Here is a 21,521-nt window from a genome sequence, read left to right on the forward strand (position 1 = left end):
TCCAGTGCTCAGAACTGTCCCAGTGCCAGTGTGTTCTTTCCTCTGAAATCGCCCTCTATTCGGGCCTCACTCCTTCCTGTGTGCAGATAGCCGCTCCCCTTCCGTTCCTCCCAACTGTGGCTGAGTCAGGTCAACAGCTATTTCTCTGGAGTAGTTTTTGCAAGATAATCTGTTCAGTGCGTCATGAACAAAACTCTCTTCTTTGTCGGTTCAGTGTGGAGACTGAACTGTAAGTCACCCGCTGCTGCAGCAGCACAGAGCAGGGAATGGTCCAAACCTGCCTGGCATTCTGTTGTTCGCGGTCCTGCCCTCATTCCTCTTAGCCCCAGTGTTGTCACTTCCTGGCCTTGGACTTGGTGATGACCCATGCGTGGTGCCTGAGCCCCTCAGCTTGGCTCCAGTTGGCTCTCAGTTCAGAGCCACCTTGTCTTTCAGTGTCTTTTCTGTTGCTTCTTCGTGAAACTGCTCCTGTCCGACTTGTCTTCTTGCCGTTCTCATAACAAGCCCCACATTTCTGCTTGTGTCTGTAATGCCCTGCTCCTCCTGGCATGTGTGCCCTCTTGTGTGTGTGTGTGTAGAGGGCAGGTTACTGGAAAGAATGTGTGTTTCGAGTCAAGCAGATCCCAGTTTTATCTCTTATTGTGTGGCATAGGGTAAGTTACTTCACTTCTCTGAGCCTTAGTTCTGCAGTTTGTAAGCATGGAAAAACACTTTTCTCACAGGACATATAAGGTTAGTTAATGTGTATGAAAGTTCCTGAAGCCACAGGAACTCAAATAAAATGTGAGTTTCCTTTCTTTATTTCTGTAATTAAAAGTTGAGGCTAAGGGCTGGTTCATTTCTTCTCATCTTTGTGTCATTAGCCGACACAGCCTGTTGAGAACATAGAAGAGACTAATTAGATTGTTAAGTAAACAAACATCTGACTACTTCCTGTGCAGCCTGTGCTGTGTGAAATGCTAGGACTCAGCGAATTATTGGGCAAGAGGGCCCTGTGCTCACAGGTCATTAAAGCCCAGCAAGGCCTGTGCAGCGCTGGAGGTGTGCTCCGCGCATTCTGCGGGCACAGGAAGGGGGCACGGCTTAGACTGGGTGGGGGTGGGCATGAGGGGGGATTCCTGGAGAAAGTGTGGCTGGTACTTGATCCTTTTTTTAAAACATTTTTTTTTAGGTATAATTTACATACCATAAGATTCACCCACTTAAAATGTCGATTTACGGTTTGTAACCATCACCACAGTCAAATCTAGACCGTTTTCATCACTCCAGAAAGATTCCTTGTGCCCATCTGCAGGCTTAATGTTAAAAGATGAGTATGAATTGGCCCTACAAAGATCCTGGAAGGAGGGCTGGGTTCCAGGGCGTGAGGAAGACAGCATGCAGGGAGGCGTACGACGTGGGTCCGTGAGGACAGGATGCCCGTCAGTGGTCCGTCTGTGTCGAGCTATGCTCCTTCCCCGCACCTGTGCCTTGGCTTCCCGGGTCTTTGGACCTCAGTTTCCTCACCTGTGATGTGTAACTGATAGGCTGGTGGGATCTTGGCTCTCTTTAAACTCTCAAACCTGGGCTGGTCAAAACCATCCCTTCGATTAAGGGAAGAATAGAATGTACTTTTAAAAAATAATAGGGCTTCCCTGGTGGCGCAGTGGTTGGGAGTCCGCCTGCCGATGCAGGGGACACGGGTTCGTGCCCCGGTCCGGGAAGAGCCCACATGCCGCGGAGCGGCTGGGCCCGTGAGCCATGGCCGCTGGGCCTGCGCGTCCGGAGCCTGTGCTCCGCAACGGGAGAGGCCACAACAGTGAGAGGCCCGCGTACCACAAAAAAAAAAAAGCAAAAAAAAAAAAAAAATAGCCAAAGTCAGGGCCTATGAAGAAAACCTAAAAGATTACAGTGATGCTTACAGCTCCTTTGATGGAATTTTTCCTGTTTAATGTTTTTCCTGATTAGACAAGCAGTAATGTATACTGGGTATAAAACTTATGAAATGCAGAAGAGTAAAAATATCACTTATAATCTTAAAATTCACAGATAATTATTTTTAAAGTTCCCTTGTTCTTACAGTTTTTTGCATATGTTTATTTAAAAATTGATATTGTGCTATAAATAAAATTGCTTTCCCCACACTATTAAATATTGTCAAAAACACAATTTTTATGAGACAAAAAAAAGTGGCCTGTTCGTTTAAAAAAAACCCCAATAATAGTAATACAAGTAATAGATGGGCATGGTAAGGCTCAAAATATGTAGAAAGGATAAAACAAAGAAATCTTTCTCTCCCCCCTCCTTTTACAACTTCCAAGAGTTAACAGTTGTTAACTATTTCAGAAGTTGCATGTTGTGTGAGTTTATATTCCATTATTTGGATCAATCATAATTTAACTGATCTTCCATTGATAGCCATTTAGATTATGTTGTTTTTGCTGTCACAGTGCTAAAATGCGTATTTTCATGTACACATCTTTGAATTCTTGTAAAAGTATATCTGAAGGATAGGTTCCTAAAAAGAGGAATTCTTGGATCAAAGAGAGCACATTTAAAGTTTTGATAGGGACTTCCCTGGTGGCACAGTGGTTAAGAATCCGCTTGCCAATTCAGGGGACACGGGTTCGAGCCCTGGTCTGGGAAGATCCCACATGCCGCGGAGCAACTAAGCCCGTGCGCCACAACACTCTAGAGCCCACGAGCCACAACGACTGAGCCCACGCACCTAGAGCCCATGCTCTGCAACAAGAGAAGCCACCGCAATGAGAAACCCACACACCACAACAAAGAGTAGCCCCCACTCGCCACAACTAGAGAAAGCCCGCACGCAGCAACGAAGACCCAGCACAGCCATAAATAAATAAATAAATATATTAAAAAATAAAATTTTGATATTGCCAAATTGGCTTTCAAAAATGATTGTGCTAGTTTACACTTCAGCCATCAGTGGATATTCTCCCAAATGTTTGATCACATCCTTACCAACACTTGGTATTAATCACCTTTTTTGTTCTTTGCCAGTCTGATGTTAGAAAAATGGTAACTTATTTTGTTTTTAAAATTGTAATTGTACTTGAACATTATTTTCATGTGTATATTAGTCATTTTTCTATAAACTGCTTCACATTCTTTGTGTAGGTGTCTTGATTTGTTGAGATTTTCATTGATTTGTGAGAACTCTTTGCTTTTTAGAGAAATTAGCTCTCATAATTTACACATCTTTTTTCACATTTGTTTGTCTTTTGACTTTGTTTATGGTCAGAAATAGTCTTATCACTTGTGTTTGTGGATTTTTAAAATTGCAAAATCACCTTAGAAGTGAGTGCAAAGAGAAACAAGTGATTCTAATAGTTTTTCAAATTAATATCATGAAGGCATTAAAGAGGAATAAGAACTAATCCAAGTAACTTTTAAACACAGTACTGTGTACCATCTAATGAAGAAAAAAATGCAAACAGATCTTGAACTTTTCTTACATTTGTCCTTTGGGTTTTTTTATTCTTTTTTTAAATTTATTTTTTATTGAAGTATAGTTGATTTACAATGTTGTGTTAATTTCTGCTGTAGAGCAAAGTGACTCAGTTATACATATATATACGTTCTTTTTCATATGCTTTTCCATTATGGTTTATCGCAGGATGTTGAATACAGTTTCCTGTGCTGTACAGTAGGACCTTGTTGTTTATCCGCATTTCTTTGTAGTGTCCATTCTAGCGAAACTAGTGTGTGTGTATTTTAGGACTGAGCAAATGAGGGTTCCATTGTTTCTTTCAACATAATTCCAGTCCAAGATAAAATAGCTGTTATCCACATATGCATTGTCCAGTGCAGTATAGAACTATGGCTAATGATCTGTATATATCACTTTAATTGCTTTATAAATTTTGACACTGAACTATTCATGTGTAGTTATATTAACAGTCTTCTTAATTTATTATTCATGGTTGTTTGGCCATAACTTAAAAAAAATTAGGATTTTATGTTGGATAGCAATCCAAAATGAAGCCCATTACAATGGTGGGTTCTTTTTTAGAGGAAACTCTGTGTCCTACTTTGAGAACCCACTTTCATTTGGTTCATTTTTTTCACACTTGAAGATCCAGTGCTTTCAACCAACTCTTTGAGAACCGAAATGTGTGGTGCGCGAATGTAACTTGAGATGGCAAAATGAACAACTATTTTTAAAGGGGGGTTGTGAAGAAAAATATTTTTGATTTGTAAATGCAAGATTAGTTGCTGTTTTGTGTGTGTGTCTGGCGCCCTTATGTCTTGGTGGTCGTTGGGTGACTGTGATGTGCTCTCTCCCTCTGCAGGGGTGATGGGCAGGTAACAGACGCCCTCCTCACTGTCGTCAGGGAGGCAGCATGACCGAGTGCTTCCTGCCCCCCACCAGCAGCCCGGGTGAGCACCGCAGGGTGGAGCATGGCAGTGGGCTCACCCGCACCCCCAGCTCTGAGGAGATCAGCCCCACTAAGTTTCCTGGATTGTACCGCACGGGCGAGCCCTCGCCTCCCCACGACAGCCTCCACGAGCCTCCCGATATAGTGTCTGATGATGAGAAGGACCATGGGAAGAAAAAAGGAAAATTTAAGAAAAAGGAAAAAAGGAGTAAGTGCCATTTTCTCTGTGCTGTAGCTAAAGTTTAGATAAATTTCTACTCTAATTATGTGTACCTGCTATCTTGTAGAAATATATCCAAAGACTCTTGTTTTATATTTTCTTTATTTTTCTGCATCTCAGTTTTTGTATTTTAGGGTGTTATTCTCACAAATAAAAATACTGAATTTCCAGAAATGGTGAAGTTTTCTGGTGGAGGTTTCTTAAATTTTAAATAAAAGTATGAAAAGTAAATATTGAAATTTTGTCCTTATACAGTCTTACTCTCTTGGCGAGGTTGTGTAGGCCAGTTGGGGTACATGGTGAAAAAAGTATGTATTCGTTTTCTTAAGCAAATGCCACCATGTGTTCCATTTATGATTGCTGTTCTGTAAGGATGAATCGTTTAGACATAGCTTTTTAGCATGTTAAAAGCAAATCAGGTGAGTTATTTTAAGTAAGTGTGATTTTAGTTTCACGGTATTTTTAAGTTAATTTGTATTTGAAGCATAACATTTGGATAGAATGCACAAATTGTGTACAACTTGATGAATTATCACAAACGGATACAACTGTGCTAATTACTGATTGTACAAGGCTCTGGAAATAGAGCATTATCAGCATCCTAGAAATTGCCTGTTGCCCCTTCATAGGGGATGCCCAGCACATCTGGACACTGCCTGATTTTGGACTTTTGTACATGGAAGTAGATTTCCTTTTGTGGGTAGTTTCTTTTGCCCAGTGTTATGTTTGTTAGATTCATCCGTGTTATTCCATATGGCAGTAATTTGTTCATTTCTGTTGCTGGATTTTGCACTAATATACTAGAATTTATTTTTCCATTCTACTGTTATTGGTCATTTGGGTTGTCTTCAGTGTGTGTTATGAATCGTGCTTCTGTGAACCTCATTGTCCAAGTTTATGCATTTCTGTTGTGTGTGTGCCTGGGAGTGGAATTGCTCACAGGCCATGCTCATTTCAGTATCTGTAGATCCTGCAAAACAATTTCCAGAGTGGTTGTACCAGTTGACACTCCCACCAGTGGTGTCTGAGAACTCCAGTTGCTTTCTGTCATGGTATTATGCCCTTAAGACTTTTGCCATTCTGGTTGGTGTGGGGTTTGTGGTATCGGTACTTTAATTAGAGGGAAATGTATGCAATACCTTTAATTTTTGTTATAAAATAGCTTGTGAGGTAGTTGGCTAAAGAAAAGGAGAGTTTTAGATGTTAAAATAAAAAAGAACAGTGAAACCAAACTAGGATAACTCTAATATTGATACTAAGCAGTTATCAGTGTGAAACCAGGGCTTCTGACGCAGGGAAGTGGCCACCATCCCGAGATTAGGGAGTTTCCTGGTTCTGTTCTCCCCAGATGAGGCTTCAGTCCCAGCTGCCATCTGCAGAAAGAACTTAACAGCTGGAGACAGGAGAGCAAAGTGTGATGGGGATGATGGGAGCGTCTGAACAGTAGTGCATTTCGTGTCATGATTGGAGATTGCTTCACATTATAGGAACCAAATATGAAGAAACCTAAGCTAAGTAGAGTGTAAGTTAGAGGGCCTTATTCAGCTGATGAAAGAATGCTGTGCATTATATAGGGATTCTCTCCATTAGCCCTCTGTGTAGATAATACATAAATTAAGATAATAAATGATTATTTATAATAATTTGGTTTGCAAAAATTCCAATTGCACGTGTGTATAAAATAAAACCAGTTTCAAGGGTAACTGGCTCTCTGCTCGTCGCCCTCTTGTGGTCAGGAGACGTCAACGGCAACGCCTCGTTTTAGCTGGGAAACCATTGAATGAATTGCTGAGAGTACCAGGAGGGCTTGGCCATGGGGTGAAAAGCTAGGTAGCTAGGGCCAGGTGGCACTTCTTTGTCTTGTTTTCAGACATTGAAAATGGACAGTTTGACATTCAGCAGACATCTGACTCATGCTCCCTGCATTTCTTTGGCAGCTGAAGGCTATGCCGCCTTTCAGGAAGATAGCTCTGGAGATGAAGCCGAAAGCCCTTCCAAAATGAAGAGGTCCAAGGGGATCCATGTTTTCAAGAAGCCCAGCTTTTCTAAAAAGAAAGAGAAGGATTTTAAAATAAAAGAGAAACCCAAAGAGGAAAAACATAAAGAAGAAAAACACAAAGAGGAAAAACATAAAGAGAAAAAGTCAAAAGACTTGACAGCAGCTGATGTGGTTAAACAGTGGAAGGAAAAGAAGAAAAAGAAGAAGCCAATTCAGGAGCCAGAGGTGCCTCAGATAGATGTCCCGAATCTCAAACCCATCTTTGGGATTCCTCTGGCTGATGCAGTGGAGAGGACCATGATGTACGACGGCGTTCGGCTGCCGGCCGTCTTCCGGGAGTGTGTGGATTATGTGGAGAAGCATGGCATGAAGTGTGAAGGCATCTACAGAGTGTCAGGTATGGGGCTCGCACCACATGTACTGGTTTTTAAAGATTAGCTTCACTTCCACTTTTCAAAGGAAGGGAACAAATACTCACTTGTGAGGAAAATTGTGACACGGGTCCTAAACCTCATTCATTTCCTTGATCCTTCCAGTTGAACAAAGACCCTCATGCTCTGTGTGTGTGTGTGTGTGTGTGTGTGTGTGTGTGGGTGTGTGGTGGTGCCCCTCACCTGGGTGCCTCCATGAGGCTGGACGTTGGAGGGTGGTCAGCGGGGAGGAAGGACATCTGGGTTCAGGACGCTTCTTGGCCACAAGACACAGTTACTGACAGTCGTTTAAGTATTTCCTGAGTTCAGCTGAGGGATGCACAATGTTCTTGCTAAAATGTTTAGATGTGGATACCTCTGTGTCCAGGCGCAGCTCTTATGTGCATTAGTGAAGTTGAGGTTCCATTTCTCTACGTTCTGTGTGTATGAAAACTTACATTTCATACTGGCAGGAAAGTAATTCATATTGGGTGTCTAAAATCAAGGAAAATGCATGCTGTCTAAAGTAGAAGACTCTATTTCTTACAGAGCAGGGTGGCTTTGTGTTGGTGTAGGATGCAAGTCCTGACCTGTGTGGCATCCGTGCTGTTGTCATCACGTTCCTGTGGTTCAGTGTCTTGGTCCTGGACCTTGAGGCTATAATATTCACTGTTGCTCATGCGTATTTCATGATGAGTTAAATCATACACATTTAGAATAAAGAGACTAGATTTACTTTTTCCATTTAATTGGTTCATGCACATTTCTAGAAGGTGGATTTGATATTTAAGCTTTGTTAAGAAAGGGCCAGCATGTTTGATAACTGGGGAGACCTTTACATAATCCCACAGATAACATGTTATCATTTAAGAGTGTTTTGGCTAAAACATTTTATAGAAAATATTATAAAACATTTTATAGAAAATAAGATAAATGAATTAGGCACTGAATTTGAATTTATAAGTCCTTAGTTACATAAAAAAAACACATTTAAATGAATTTGAAACTTGCCTTTTAAGAAAAATTTATGATGGATTTTTAAAGATCTACACAGTACTAACATAGTTGCTTCTCTCACGTGATTTTGATATGTGTGAAGAAATTTTGTTTTAGGTGAAAGTTTCTCTGAAGAGTTCCTACAGCTTTGTTCAAAGGATTCTTTTGTCTTTGACCTATTTTTGATGTTTGCATTCTTTTGGAGTCGGAGGTGTGGGACTCCTTCTCTGAATTCACGTGTCAGAGTGTTCAAACTGAGCCGCTCCCCTGGTTGTTGGCTCCTTGGAGGCCAAGCTTCTGCTTTGATCAATTTTTTTTTTTTTTTTTTTTTTGCGGTACGCGGGCCTCTCACTGTTGTGGCCTCTCGCGTTGTGGAGCACAGGCTCCGGACGCGCAGGCTCAGCGGCCATGGCTCACGGGCCCAGCCGCTCCGCGGCATGTGGAATCCTCCCGGACCGGGGCACGAACCCGTGTCCCCCGCATCGGCAGGCGGACTCTCAACCACTGCGCCACCAGGGAAGCCCCTGTATTTATTTTTGAAGCTCTGGCAGCATGCTGCATTCACTCTGGACTACAGAGTTTATGGCTGTGACTTTTCTTTTTGAATGCTAACAGTATTGTTTTCTGGTGGAGAACTCTTGATTCTCACTTATCCATATATAAGTTCCAGTTTTAAAGCTAATCTATGATTTTGCATATGCTCTTTCTGTACCTGGAAATTTGTGCACTTTTCACTTGTGCAATTTTCTGGGCAGGCACTGTTGGGGGAAAATTACAAATCTATAAAATGTATGTGAGAGAGAGAGGAGGTTTTGGTCAAGAATTTCAATTAAAATTATCACACACCATGTTTTACTCAGTAAAAAAAAAAAAAAAAGGAATTATTTTCTAACTTTTCTGCCTCAAAATAAAGATTACACAAAAATAAGATTCATATTATTATTTTCCTATTTGGAGTTGTTGATTTCATTTTGTCAGTGCTAGATTAAGTTACTGATTTATTGTGATGGCATTAAGTGGTTTTCACATAAGGAATGTCAGAGCCCAGATGTAAGCACTATTGATTGTAAAATGCTGCTCAGACTAGGTGACTCTCGAGCGTTTGTGTTTACCGTTACAATCTGTCAGCCTTAGTTTGTGGCTTGTTTCCAGTAATTGGCCTAAAGTTTTTTTTAAATTGAAGTATAGTTGATGTACAAAATTATATAAGTTTCAGGGATACAACATAGTGATTCAATATTTTTAAAGGTTATACACCATTTATAGTTGTAAAATATTGGCTATATTCCCTGTGCTGTACAATATATCCTTGTAGCTTATTTATTTTATGTATGGTAGTTTGTACCTCTTAATCCCCTACCCCTCACTTGCCCCTCACCCCTCCCCTTTCCCCTCTGGTAACCACTAGTTTGTCCTCTATATCTGTGAGTCTGTTTCTTTTTTGTTATATTCAAAGTATAGTTTGTTTTACTTGTTTAGATTCCACATATGAAGTAGTTTGTCTTTTTCTGACTTACTTCACGTAGCGTAACACCCTCTAGGTCCATCCATGCTATTGCAAATGGCAGGATTTCATTCTTTTTTATAGCTGAATAGTATTCTGTTGTGTATAGTACCACATCTTGGCCTAGAGTTTTAAGTATTGAAAACAACAGAAAGCTACCTTGTGTTCCCATGAGCAATCAGTGTCACTGAATTATGTCACTTAAATGCACATTGGACTAAAAATCTAAAATACTTAGTGTCTGAAAAACATTTGTGTGTGTTTCTGTCCAGTAAGAAAAGCAAAACAATTCGATTTTAGTAACCCAAAATTTCACTTTTCTTTTATTGTAACCCTGTTTCAGATTGAGAAAACATGTAAAGAACTTAAACTTAGAAATTAGATGGGTATTATGTAATGAATAATTTTCAAAGTTTGTTTAGATAGTGAACTCACCTTTTGCATTTATGATACAATTTTTACTTATAAAAGAGTAGTCACCCACAACTTTTTGCAACGTGCTTGTATGTACTGAGTTGTATTTTATGTTGTCAGTCTTGTGACTAGTTAGGAAAAGCAGTTGGCCGCTCATGTAGAACAAGGCATATGCTTAGATTGTAGTTTAATTTTTGCCTGAATTTTTACCTACCTATCTTTAAATAAAAAACAAGTTTTTTTCCCTGAATCGACTGGCATATTTGCTTGATGTTTCTGTGGTTACTATGACTTTTGTTTTGAGCACTGAGTTTGTCCATTATCATTTAGCTTTTGGTTAAATTCATCCTCTAAGTGTAGTCTTTTATCTGCTTTAATGGAGGAATTGTATGAACCGTGTGCAGATTAACACTTCATATGGTCAGGATGGCCCTTCTCTGATCTCCCCCAGGGGTAGGCACACTGGGGAAGAAAGCTGTGTGTTGGATTTTTTTTTTTTTTCTTGATACTTTCTTTCTCTTCTGAATTCGAATGTTCTAAGGAATTAAATCCAAGGTGGATGAGCTGAAAGCAGCCTATGACAGAGAGGAGTCTCCAAACTTGGAAGAGTATGAGCCTAACACTGTGGCCAGTTTGCTGAAGCAATACCTGCGGGACCTGCCCGAGAACCTGCTGACCAAGGAGCTGCTGCCCCGCTTTGAAGAGGCTTGTGGGCGGAGCTCAGAGGGCGAGAAGGTGCAGGAGTTCCAGCGCCTGCTGGAGGAGCTGCCCGAGTGTAACCGTCTGCTGATCTCCTGGCTGATCATGCACATGGACCACGTTATTGCCAAGGAGCTGGAAACAAAAATGAACATCCAGAACATTTCTATAGTGCTCAGCCCGACTGTCCAGGTACACGGCCGGCCCTGGGGATGTAGGGAGGGTTTCCTGTTGCTGCGTCACATACCAAGCAGTGAACCAGGGACGGTGGGTAAGGGGTTAGCCTGAATGTTGGCCTTTTTATTTCACAGTGTGGACAGTGTTGGCATGTAAGGTAATGAGCATGTTGGCCTTTTAGCTACAGCTGTGAAATTTGAATATTGTCCAGTCTTTGGTGTGGTTTGTAAGCAGTTCCTGATGACAGTGATCTGTCCTTAGTGGAAGAGGAGCCCGAGGTACCTGCAGTTACAGTTCATCTGCAGTGTTTTAAGGATTTCAGTTACTTCCTCAAATAGCATTACTGCTTAGTCATATCACACACACATACAGACTCAGGCTCAAGGGGCCCTAACGTTATTCATTTGGTCAGGGATTTGACCTGAGGACTTCATGAAGAGGTGTATATAGAGTATTTTACAGAATCTTAATCTGAGGAGGCATTTCAGAGAGGTGGGTGGTGTGTTAGTTGGTGTCTCTTTACAACATAAATTCCTGGCCTTCGTTTTCTGCTGCTCACTTGGTGCTTGCGTAGAGCATGTGTTTTCCTTTAATTGGAGTTACTGATATTTCACTCAGGCCAAAAACAAAGGGCAAAACATGAGATGGGGTTATAGTTTTTATTTTAAGCCTTTTTAGCCAATATACCAGGTTATTATTGGTCACTGTTATAACACACTGTTACATATAAGAGTGTATTTTCTTTCACTGAAGATTCCTTCATTGCTTGTTGATTATTTTTGGAAGCAAAATGTTTCTCAAATTTCATATTAGTCAAGTTTTCAGAATTTGGTAAATATTACATTGTTACTTAATGTAACTGTAGTAGGGATGTTGGTGTCACAGAAGATTCAGGTGTGTTGTCAGAATAAGTTTTAGGTAGGAAATAATTTCTCGTATTAGCTTTTTAGCCAGCGTAACGTCCTGGTCTCTTAGCATTGGAGCATCTATTTAAACACGGGCTCTGGAGTCTGCCCAGAAGCGTTCGTCTCTGGAGCAGGGGCTACCACACTCAGCCCAGCTCTTGCAGCTGCAGGCTCCTTTGTTCCTTAGTAGATCCAGTTGCATGTGTTAAAATGTATCACAGTAACTTGAAAATGAAGAACATAAGATTTAAAAAATCAATTAATGTTATGGTGCTAAAACAGAACAGATTGATGATCATCGGCCTCTGCATCCATTTCTTGGCTTTTTCCCCGCAGTTCCCCCGCATGAGTCCACGACTTAACTCATACTTTCTCATTCTCTTCTTTAAATTGGCCACTAATTAGCAAAACATGTCTAGTCACTACTGAGGATGCACTTAGGCAACAGACACAAATGAAATGAAATGATAATTTTAATATTTTTCTTGCAAATCTTTTCTTTTTTTTGTTTTTAGATTAGCAATCGTGTCCTATATGTGTTTTTCACACACGTGCAAGAGCTCTTCGGAAATGTGACACTGAAGCAAGTGACGAAACCTCTGCGATGGTCTAACATGGCCACGATGCCCATACTGCCCGAGACCCAGGAGAGCATCAAGGAGGAGATCAGAAGACAGGTGTGTGCAGCCCCCCTCCCAGCCTCCAGAGCCAGCCCTCGCTCTGACCCCATGGGAGACTGCAGTGCTGAGAACGATGGCCTCCTGTTCCATGAACACTTCCTGTGTGTCTGGAGCTGTGTCAGGCACACTCTTCATGGCACACTGAAGCCAGAACTTCCCATCTGGCACTATTTCATGCCAGTTAAGGCAGAACATCATAGTGGACAGAGCACATGTTTGGAAATCAAAAGACCTGGCTTTAAATTCTTGCTCTGCTCCTAATTAGGCATGTTGCTTAACCTCCTTAAGCCTTGGGGATTGCATTTAAAAATGAGTCCTCTCCTAGGTTTGATGTGAAGATTACCTTAAATGAAATGATGCGTTAAAGATGTTCACCATGGTGCCAGGTATGTTGTAAGCAGTCCAAAAATGTTAGCTTATCTGGACAAGGCTGCTTTATTGGCCTTATTTTACAGATAAGAAGAATGAAATTTGGAGAAGTTAAATAACTTATGCTATGTCACCTGGTTACTAAGCTGAAGAGCCAGGATTTGACCCCAAATCCTTTGTTTTCCCACTGTGCTACTGAAACAGTGCCATTTGGTTGTGTGTGTTTAGCAAGCTCAGTAAGAAATTCAAGGCTAAGGCGTTTACTTATATTTGATAATTATTACATCTTTTGTTTGCATACAAGTTATCAAATCCCTGCTTGCCTTTCTTCCCTTTTGTCTGCTCTGAGCTCCCATTTCTTAGTAGTTGATGTGTTGGGGGAAGGGATGTGAATTGACTACTGGGAACCATTGTAAATTGATGGATTAGAACCCAATGCTCAGGCAGAAAAAATAAAGATGATTTTTCAGTCATAGCCTTGAAAAAACAATTCATGCATTATGTCATTTTTTTAATGATAATTGAAAAGTAGATTCTGCATTTTTAGAAATTGCATGTGGTTTTAAGATGACAAAACATGGAATCCTATACTGTGTGTGGTGTGTTACTTTCTAGGAGTTTCTTTTGAACTGTTTACATCGAGATCTGCAGGGTGGGATAAAGGATTTATCTAAAGAGGAAAGATTATGGGAAGTACAAAGAATTTTGACAGCCCTCAAAAGAAAACTGAGAGAAGCTAAAAGACAAGTGAGTAAATTTATTATTTTGGCACATCATGTTTATAATGAAATGTAAAAAGAGTGCACTGGAATCTTTTATATACCATTTTAAGTTATTTTTTTAAAGTACGACCCAATTTATATTGGGTTGGCCGAAAAGTTCGTTCGGGTTTTTGTTTAAAAAAAAAGCTGAACGACCTTTTTGGCCAACCCAGTGTAAATACCTTTTGAGGGGAAGTTCCCTGATGGGAGATTTGTTCACATGTTCCTAGTTCTGGATTATTGATCCTTCAGCTTGGTATGAGGGAAATGCTTCATTTAATTTAGAAAGTTGAGTTTTTTAATTAAACAGACTATTTGGCTAAAAGATGTTTTGTCATTTCCTGCTTGGTCGTACCTGTAAACAGGTTTCCAGGCGTGAAAAGCAGTCAGGTGGGGATATGTTTCAAAGACTGCAGGGGAGTTTGAGGGCTTTGAGTCAGAAACACACGGAGGTACCGAAGATCAAGAGGGGCTTTCTTTACCTGGTAACAGGCAGGGTGGTGTGTGCCTCATGATGAGCTTGGGGTTTGTGAGCCAGACTGTTGGTCTCCCTCTAGTTTAGTGTGTGTTGCTTGGCGCTGGGACTCTGAGTTTCCGGCCACGCCAAGGCTGAGGTCCCAAATCTCTGGACCCTCTTACAACCCACGTGCAGATTCAATGCCAGGGTCCAAAGAGCACTTGCAAGGAACATGAGTTAGCATTTGTCCGAGTGGGACAGCATGGTCCACGGTGGGTCGCACTTGCGGTTTTGCTGAAAGACAAGACAACCCATGTTGCTTCGAGGGCAGCAGTTTGCACTTACGTGGGGATAGCTTTGTCAGGAAGGAAGCTGTGATGGAGTTTCTACACCTGCACTCTAGGACTAGCAGACACCCTCTGTGTATTTTTCTTCCTTTTTCCCCACTTGCCAGATTATCTATCTTTTGCTTCCAGTGCCTGTTTTTAATTAATTATTCCCTTCATGATTCAGCCTGGAATCAGGTTTTAGTGACAGACCAACCAGTCCTCCTGTGGTCACTGTCCACCATGTGGCATTGCCCATCAGCCTTTAATAAAGGGTCTCTGACTCAGGACAGGGTCACGTGGGCTCGGCTTCCTTTCTCTTGTTCCTGCATCTCTCTTGGATAAAGGAATTGTGACATAGCAAACCAGAGCCAATATAGAAAGGGATGGATTACCTCTACTTTGCCAGTTTCTTGATGCTGTCTTTTCATGTCTGCTTATTAATTCACAAAGTGCTCCAAAGGTTCCATCAAGTTGATTTCAACTTTGAGGAATAAATGACTTTTAAAGATAGAAGTAATATAACTCATTATATTAACAGACTAAAAATAAGAAAGCAGGGCTTCCCTGGTGGCGCAGTGGTTGGGAGTCCGCCTGCCAGTGCAGGGGACATGGGTTCGTGCCCCGGTCCGGGAGGATCCCACGTGCCGCGGAGCGGCTGTGCCCGTGGGCCATGGCCGCTGGGCCTGCGCGTCCGGAGCCTGTTGCTCCGCGACGGGAGAGGCCGCAGTGGTGAGAGGCCCGCGTACCACAAAAGAAAAAAAAAAAAAAAGCAAGCACAAGATCATGTCAGTAGATGCAGAGAAAGCATTTGGCAGAATTTGACACTTAACTCATGACAGAAACTCGCAGTCACTGCCTTTCAGCCCGATAAAGGGCACTTAACAGAAAAAATCTCTGATTTACATTGTGCTTAATGGTGAAAGTCTGAATGCTTTCCTCTAAGATTGGGTATACAAGCAAGGATTTCTGCTTTTACCACTTCTATTCAACATTGTACTGGAGGTCGTTCTAGCCAGTGCACTAAAACAAGAAAAAAAGGCATACGGATTGGAGAGAAATCAGTCTTTATACGTAGATGATGTGATTGTCCCTATATAAAATCCTAAGGAGTCTGTACAAAATCGAATGACTTTAGCGACATTGTAGCATACAGGATCAGAGGTACAAGTCTGTTGTATTTCTGTATATTCGCAATGAACTATTGGATAGTGAACCTAAAAAGAAAAGACATAAATTAAAAATATATTTATATCTCAGTATTGTTAAGATGTTAGGTTTTTACAAATTGATCTGTGGATTCAATTCCAATCAAAATCTAAACAGGTGATTTTGGTAGAAATTAACAAGCTCTTCTAAAATCTGTGTGGAAATACAAATGACCTAGAATAGCCTAAACAGTTTTGAAAAAGGAAAACATTGGAGGGCTCACACTACCTGATACTAAGACTTACTGTAAAGCTATAGTAATCAAGACAGTCTATATTGGATAAGGATAGATATATAGAAAAGAAAGTCCAGAAATAGACCAATACATGTGTGGGCAGTTAATTTTCAACAAAGATGCTAAGACAATTGACTAGGGAAGGTTTTTCTTTTCAACAAATGGTGCTGGAACAATTGGATATTTACATGCAAAAAAAAAAGAAGAACCTGACATCCCTCTTTCCACACAACGTATACAAAAATTAGCTCCAAATGAATCATACACTAAGACCTAAAAAAACTTCCAGAAGTAAACAGAGAAGAATCTTACTGACTTTGGCTTAGGCAGTGATTTTTTTTTTTTAATTTTATTGCAGTATGGTTGATTTACAGTGTTGTGTTAATTTCTGCTGTACAGCAAAGTACCTCAGTTATAAGTATATAGATTCTTTTTCATATTCTTTTCCATATGCTTTTTCACAGGATATTGAATATAGTTCCCTGTGCTATACAGTAGGACCCTGTTGTTTATCCATCCTATATATGTATACTAGTTTGCATCGGCTAATCCCAAACTCCTAATCCATCATCCCTCTCCTACCCCTCTCCCCCTTGGCAACCACAAGTCTGTTCTTTATGTCTGTGAGTCTGTTTCAGTTTCGTAGATAAGTTTATTTGAGTCATGTTTTAGATTCCACATATAAGTGATATATATGGTATTTGTCTTTCTTTTTCTAGCTTACTTCACTTAGTATGATAATCTCTAGGTCTATCCATGTAGCTGCAAATGGCTATTTTTATGGCTGAGTAATATTCCTTTATATATATACCACATCATCTTTATCCATCTGTTGATGGACATTTAGGTAGTTTCCATGTCTTGGCTATTGTGAATAGTGCTGCTGTGAACATAGTGGTGTATCTTTTCGAATTATAGTTTTGTCTGGATATATGCCCAGGAGTGGGATTGCTGGATCATATGGCAAGGTCCTTCAGAACAGGCACTTTACTGAAGATTATATATGGATGGTAAATAATCACATGTGAAGATGCTGAACATCATTAGTCATTAAGGAAATACAACTTAAAATCACGAGATACTACTACACACCAACCAGAATGACTAAAATTAAAAATACCAAGTGTTGACAAGAATGTGGAGCAGCTGGAACTCTCCTGTATTGCTCTTGGTTCAATCATTTTGGAAAACAGTTGGCATTTTCTTTTAAAGTTAAGCATGAGGTTACCATCTGACCCAGCAATCCCACTCCTAGGTGTTTATCTAACAGAAGAAGGCATATACCCACACAAAGCAAATACACAGTGTTCATAACAGGTCTTGTTAAAATTGCTCAAAACTAGAAAGGACCAAAATGTCCATCAGCTGGTGAATGGATGAACAAATTGGGGTACATTCACATTATGGAATATTACTCAGTAAACTACTGATAACAAACGACAAAATAGACGAATCAAAATTAGCAATGTGCCAGATAAAAAAGACTACTTACTGATTAATTCAGTTTATATGAAACATAAGAAAAGACAAAACCAGAGCAGTGGAAAGCAGGTTAGTGGTTGCCAGGGGCAGCAGATGGTGGAAGAGCCCAAGGGCACTTCGTGGTGATGGAGATGTTCAGTGTCTTGACTGTGACGGTGGTTACTTGACTGTATACAGTCGTCAAAACCAGTTGAACTGTATGCTTAAAATCAACCCCTTCCAAAGAAAAAAAATGTATTACAGAAGGTAATTTATGTGGGAGCGTTCCGGAAGTGGTGAGCACATTAAAATTGAACATTTTTCTTCCAGTGCAGCCACAGACTGAGATCCACACATTATTTTCAAAGCCCAGTTAGCAGATGCCCATATGTCCAGATGGTTCAGCTGACTGTGTCACTCTTATTTTTTCAGTTCTAGGAGGTGAGAAGGAAACTTCTGGACTGGTGATAGTGTGAATTTGTCGAATGTGTTAACAGTAGGCTGACCAGTGCTTTTCATTTCTCTCACTTGACAGGAGTGTGAAACCAAGATTGCACAAGAGATAGCCAGTCTTTCAAAAGAGGATGTTTCCAAAGAAGAAATGAATGAAAATGAGGAAGTCATAAATATTCTTCTTGCCCAGGTAAGCTAAACTTTTTCTTTATTTTGTAAGATTCTTTTTTTAAAAATAAAAATTATGTATATTTAAGGTGTACAACATGATGATTTGATACACCTCTACATAGTGAAATGATTACTGCAATCAAGCTAATTAACATTATCCTCTCACACACTTACCTTTCTTTTGTGATGAGAGCAGCTGAAGTCCACTCTCGTAGTATATTTCCAGTATTCAGTACAGTATCATTAGCTATCATCATCATAATTAGATCTCTAGACTTAGTCATGCAACACTAAGTGCAACTTGGTATTTTTTGACCAATACCTCCCTATTTTCCCCACCCTCCAGCCCCTGGTAACCACTGTTCGACTCTCTGCTTCTATGAACTCGACTTTTTCTTAGATTCCACAAATGAGTGAGATCGTACAGTATTTGTCTTTTTCTGTCTGGCTTATTTCACTTAGCCTAATGTCCTCCAGGTTGATCTATGCTGTATTAAATGGCAGGATTGCCTTCTTATGTCTGATTAATATTCATGGTGTGTGTATATGTATGTGTTTACGTGTTTTATTTTTTAAATATTTGTTTTTTTGGCTGTGTCGGGTCTTAGTTGTGGCACGCGGGATTTTTCATTGCGGCGCTTGGGCTCTTCGCTTCGTTGCAGTGCGTGCATGGGCTTCTCTCTAGTTATGGCACGTGGGCTTAGTTGCCCTGTGGCATGTGGGATCTTAATTCCCCAACCAGGGATCGAACTGGCATCCCCAACATTGCGAGATGGATTCTTAACCACTGGACCACCAGGGAAGTCCCTATATGTTTTTTATATATGTTTATATATATATACGTGTGTGTGTGTGTATACGTGTACTATAAATATATATATATATATATATATATATATATGTCACATCTTTATTCATTGATCCATTGACCATTTGGTAGTTTTCATATTTTGACTATTGTGAATAATGCAGTGAACATGGGGGTGCAGATATTTCTTCAATATCCTGTTTTCATTTACTTTGGGTATATATCCAGAAGTGGGATTGCTAGATCACGTGATAGTTCTATTTTGTATTTTTGGAGGAACCTCCATACTGTTTTCCATAGTGGCTGCATCAATTTACCTTCCCACTAAAACAGCACAAGGGTTTCCTTGCTCCACATCCTCGCCAGCACTTGTTATCTTTTGTTTTCTGATAAAAGCCATTCTGACAGGTGGAAGGTGTTATCTCATTGTGGTTTTGATTTGCTTTTCCCTGATGATCAGTGACCCTGGGCATCTTTTCATATATCTGGCCATTTGTATGTCTTCTTTTGAGAAATGTTTATTTAGGTCCTTTGCCCATTTTTTAATTGGGTTGTTTGTTTTCTTACTATTGCGTTGTTTGAGTTCTTTGTATGTATGTTAACTCCTTATCAGATGTAGGGTTTGCAAATATTTTCTCTCATTCCATAGGTTGTCTCTTCACTTCTTTGTTGCCTTTGCTATGTGGAAGCTTTTTAGTTTGATGCAGTCCCATTTGTCTATTGTATATTTGTGCTTTTGGGGTCATATCTAAAAAATTATTGCTCAGACTCAACGCCAAGAAACTTTCTCCCTATGTTTTCTTCTAATAGTTTTATGGTTTCAGGTCTTATATTTAAGTCTTTACTCCATTTTGAGGTGATTACTGTGTATGGAGTGAGATAAGGTAAGGATTCATTTTCACTCTTTTGCATGCGGAAAACCAGTTTCTCAACACCATTTATTAAAGAGCCTGTCCTTTCTCCATTGTGTAGTAGCATCCTTGTCAAAGATCAATTGACCACAAATGTGTGGATTTATTTCTGGACTCGGTTCTGCTCCATTGGTGTATATGTCTGTTTTTTTTATGCCAGTACCACACTGTTTTGATTGTAGGATGATGCCTCCAACTTTGTTCATCTCGTTTAATTGCTTTGGCTAAAAAAAAGGGAGAGAGAGAGAGATTGCTTTGGCTATTTATTACAGTCTTTTGTGGTTCTGTATGAATTATAGGATTGTTTTTTCTATTTCTGTGAGAAACTCCATTGGAATTTTGATAGAGATTCCAATGAATCTGTAGATCACTTTGGTAGTATGGAAATTTTAACATTATTTCCTCCAATCCATGAACATGGGATATCTAAATTTATTGCCTTTTTTTTATGCTATTGTAAATGGAATTGTTTTCTTAATTTCTTTTTCAGATGGTTGTTAGCATATAGAAATGCAACTGATATTTGTATGTTGATTTTGTATTCTGCAACTTTATTAAATTTATTACTTCTGACACTTATTTGGTGGAATCTTTATGGTTTTCTGTGTATAAGATCATGTCATCTGCAAACAGTCAATTTTAATTCTTTACAGTTTGGATACCTTTTATGTCTTGTATAATTACTCTGGCTAAGACTTCAGTACTATATTGAACAGAATGGGCATCTTGTCTTTTTTCTGATCTTAGAAGAAATGCTTTCAGCCTTTCACTGGGGTATAATGTTATCTGTGGGCCTGTCATATGAGCATATCATGTCACTGTGTATGTTCCTTCTATACTCACTTTGTTGAGAGTTTTTATTATGAAAGGATGTTGAATCTTGTCAAATGCTTTTTTGAATCTTTTGACAATACTATGTTTATCCCTCATTTTGTTAATGTGGTATATCACATTATTGGTTTGTGTTATGTTGAACCATCCTTGTATCCCAGAGATAAATCCCACCTGATCGTGGTGTATGATCTTGTTAATGTATTGTTGAATTTGGTTTGTTAGCATGTTTTTTGAGGACTTTTGCATGTGTGTGCATCAGGGATAGTGGCCTCTTTCTTTCCTTGTGGTGTCTGTAATCTGGCTCTGGCACGAGGGTGATGCTGGCCTCGTAAAATGTGTTTGGGAATGTTCCTGCCTCTTCAATTGTCCAGAAGAGCTTGAGAAGGATTGGTGTTAATTCTTCTTTAAATGTTTGGTAGAATTCACCCATGAAGCTATCTGGTTCTGCTCTTTTCTTGGTTGGGAGGTTTTTGACTACTGGGTCAATCTTTTTACTCATTATTGGTCTGTTCAGATTTTCTATTTCTTCATGATTCAGTCTTGGTGGGTTTTAATGCCTCTAAGAACTTACCCAGGAAGAAATGGCAAATAGAGGGAATCAAAACAACAACAACAACAAAAAAAACTTACCCATTTTTTCTAGGTTATCTAGTTTGTTGGCATCATAGTAGTATCTTATAATTCTTTGTATTTCTGTGGTATCAGTTGTAATGTTTTCCCTTTCATTTATAATTTTATTTAAGTCCCCTCTAAATCTAGGTAAAGGTTTGTCGATTTTGTTTATCTTTCAAAAAACCAATTCTTCATTTCATTGACCTTTGGTATTGCTTTTCTCGTCTCCATTTCATTTACTTTTGCTCTGATTTTAGTATTTTCTTCTTTTTGCTAATTTTAGGTTTAGTTTGTTCTTTCTCTAGTTCCTTGAGGTATACACTGTTTGAAATCTTTTTTCTTAGTGTAGGCATTTGGCACTATGAACTTCCCTCTTCAAACTGCTTTTTCTTCTGCATCCCTTAAGTTTTGGTATGTTGTGCTTCCATTTGCATTTGTCTCAAGATAATATTTGATTTCTTCATTGACCCATTGGTTGTTCAGGAGTGTGTTGCCAGACTGCTGATGGTCATTTTATATTATAATTTG

The 21,521-nt window shown here is 39.7% G+C and overlaps 1 protein-coding gene across 3 annotated transcripts in view; it reads left to right on the forward strand.

Moving 5' to 3' along the window:
• Window positions 1-21,521, forward strand: part of RALBP1 (ralA binding protein 1) — a 44,322-nt gene that overhangs the window by 18,096 nt on the left and 4,705 nt on the right. For all 3 annotated transcript variants that reach the window (XM_029220583.1, XM_029220565.1, XM_029220575.1), the window contains 6 exons: window positions 4,296-4,590; window positions 6,540-6,998; window positions 10,467-10,816; window positions 12,222-12,383; window positions 13,371-13,502; window positions 17,740-17,847. In XM_029220583.1, coding sequence (XP_029076416.1) covers window positions 4,347-4,590; window positions 6,540-6,998; window positions 10,467-10,816; window positions 12,222-12,383; window positions 13,371-13,502; window positions 17,740-17,847 — 1,455 coding nt within the window. In that variant the 5' untranslated portion in view covers window positions 4,296-4,346. The remainder of the gene's footprint in view (window positions 1-4,295; window positions 4,591-6,539; window positions 6,999-10,466; window positions 10,817-12,221; window positions 12,384-13,370; window positions 13,503-17,739; window positions 17,848-21,521) is intronic.

The sequence above is a fragment of the Monodon monoceros genome, unplaced genomic scaffold (genome assembly GCF_005190385.1).
Source record: "Monodon monoceros isolate NGI ecotype Baffin Bay Population unplaced genomic scaffold, NGI_Narwhal_1 Super_Scaffold_1, whole genome shotgun sequence".
Classification (NCBI taxonomy): Eukaryota; Metazoa; Chordata; class Mammalia; order Artiodactyla; family Monodontidae; genus Monodon; species Monodon monoceros.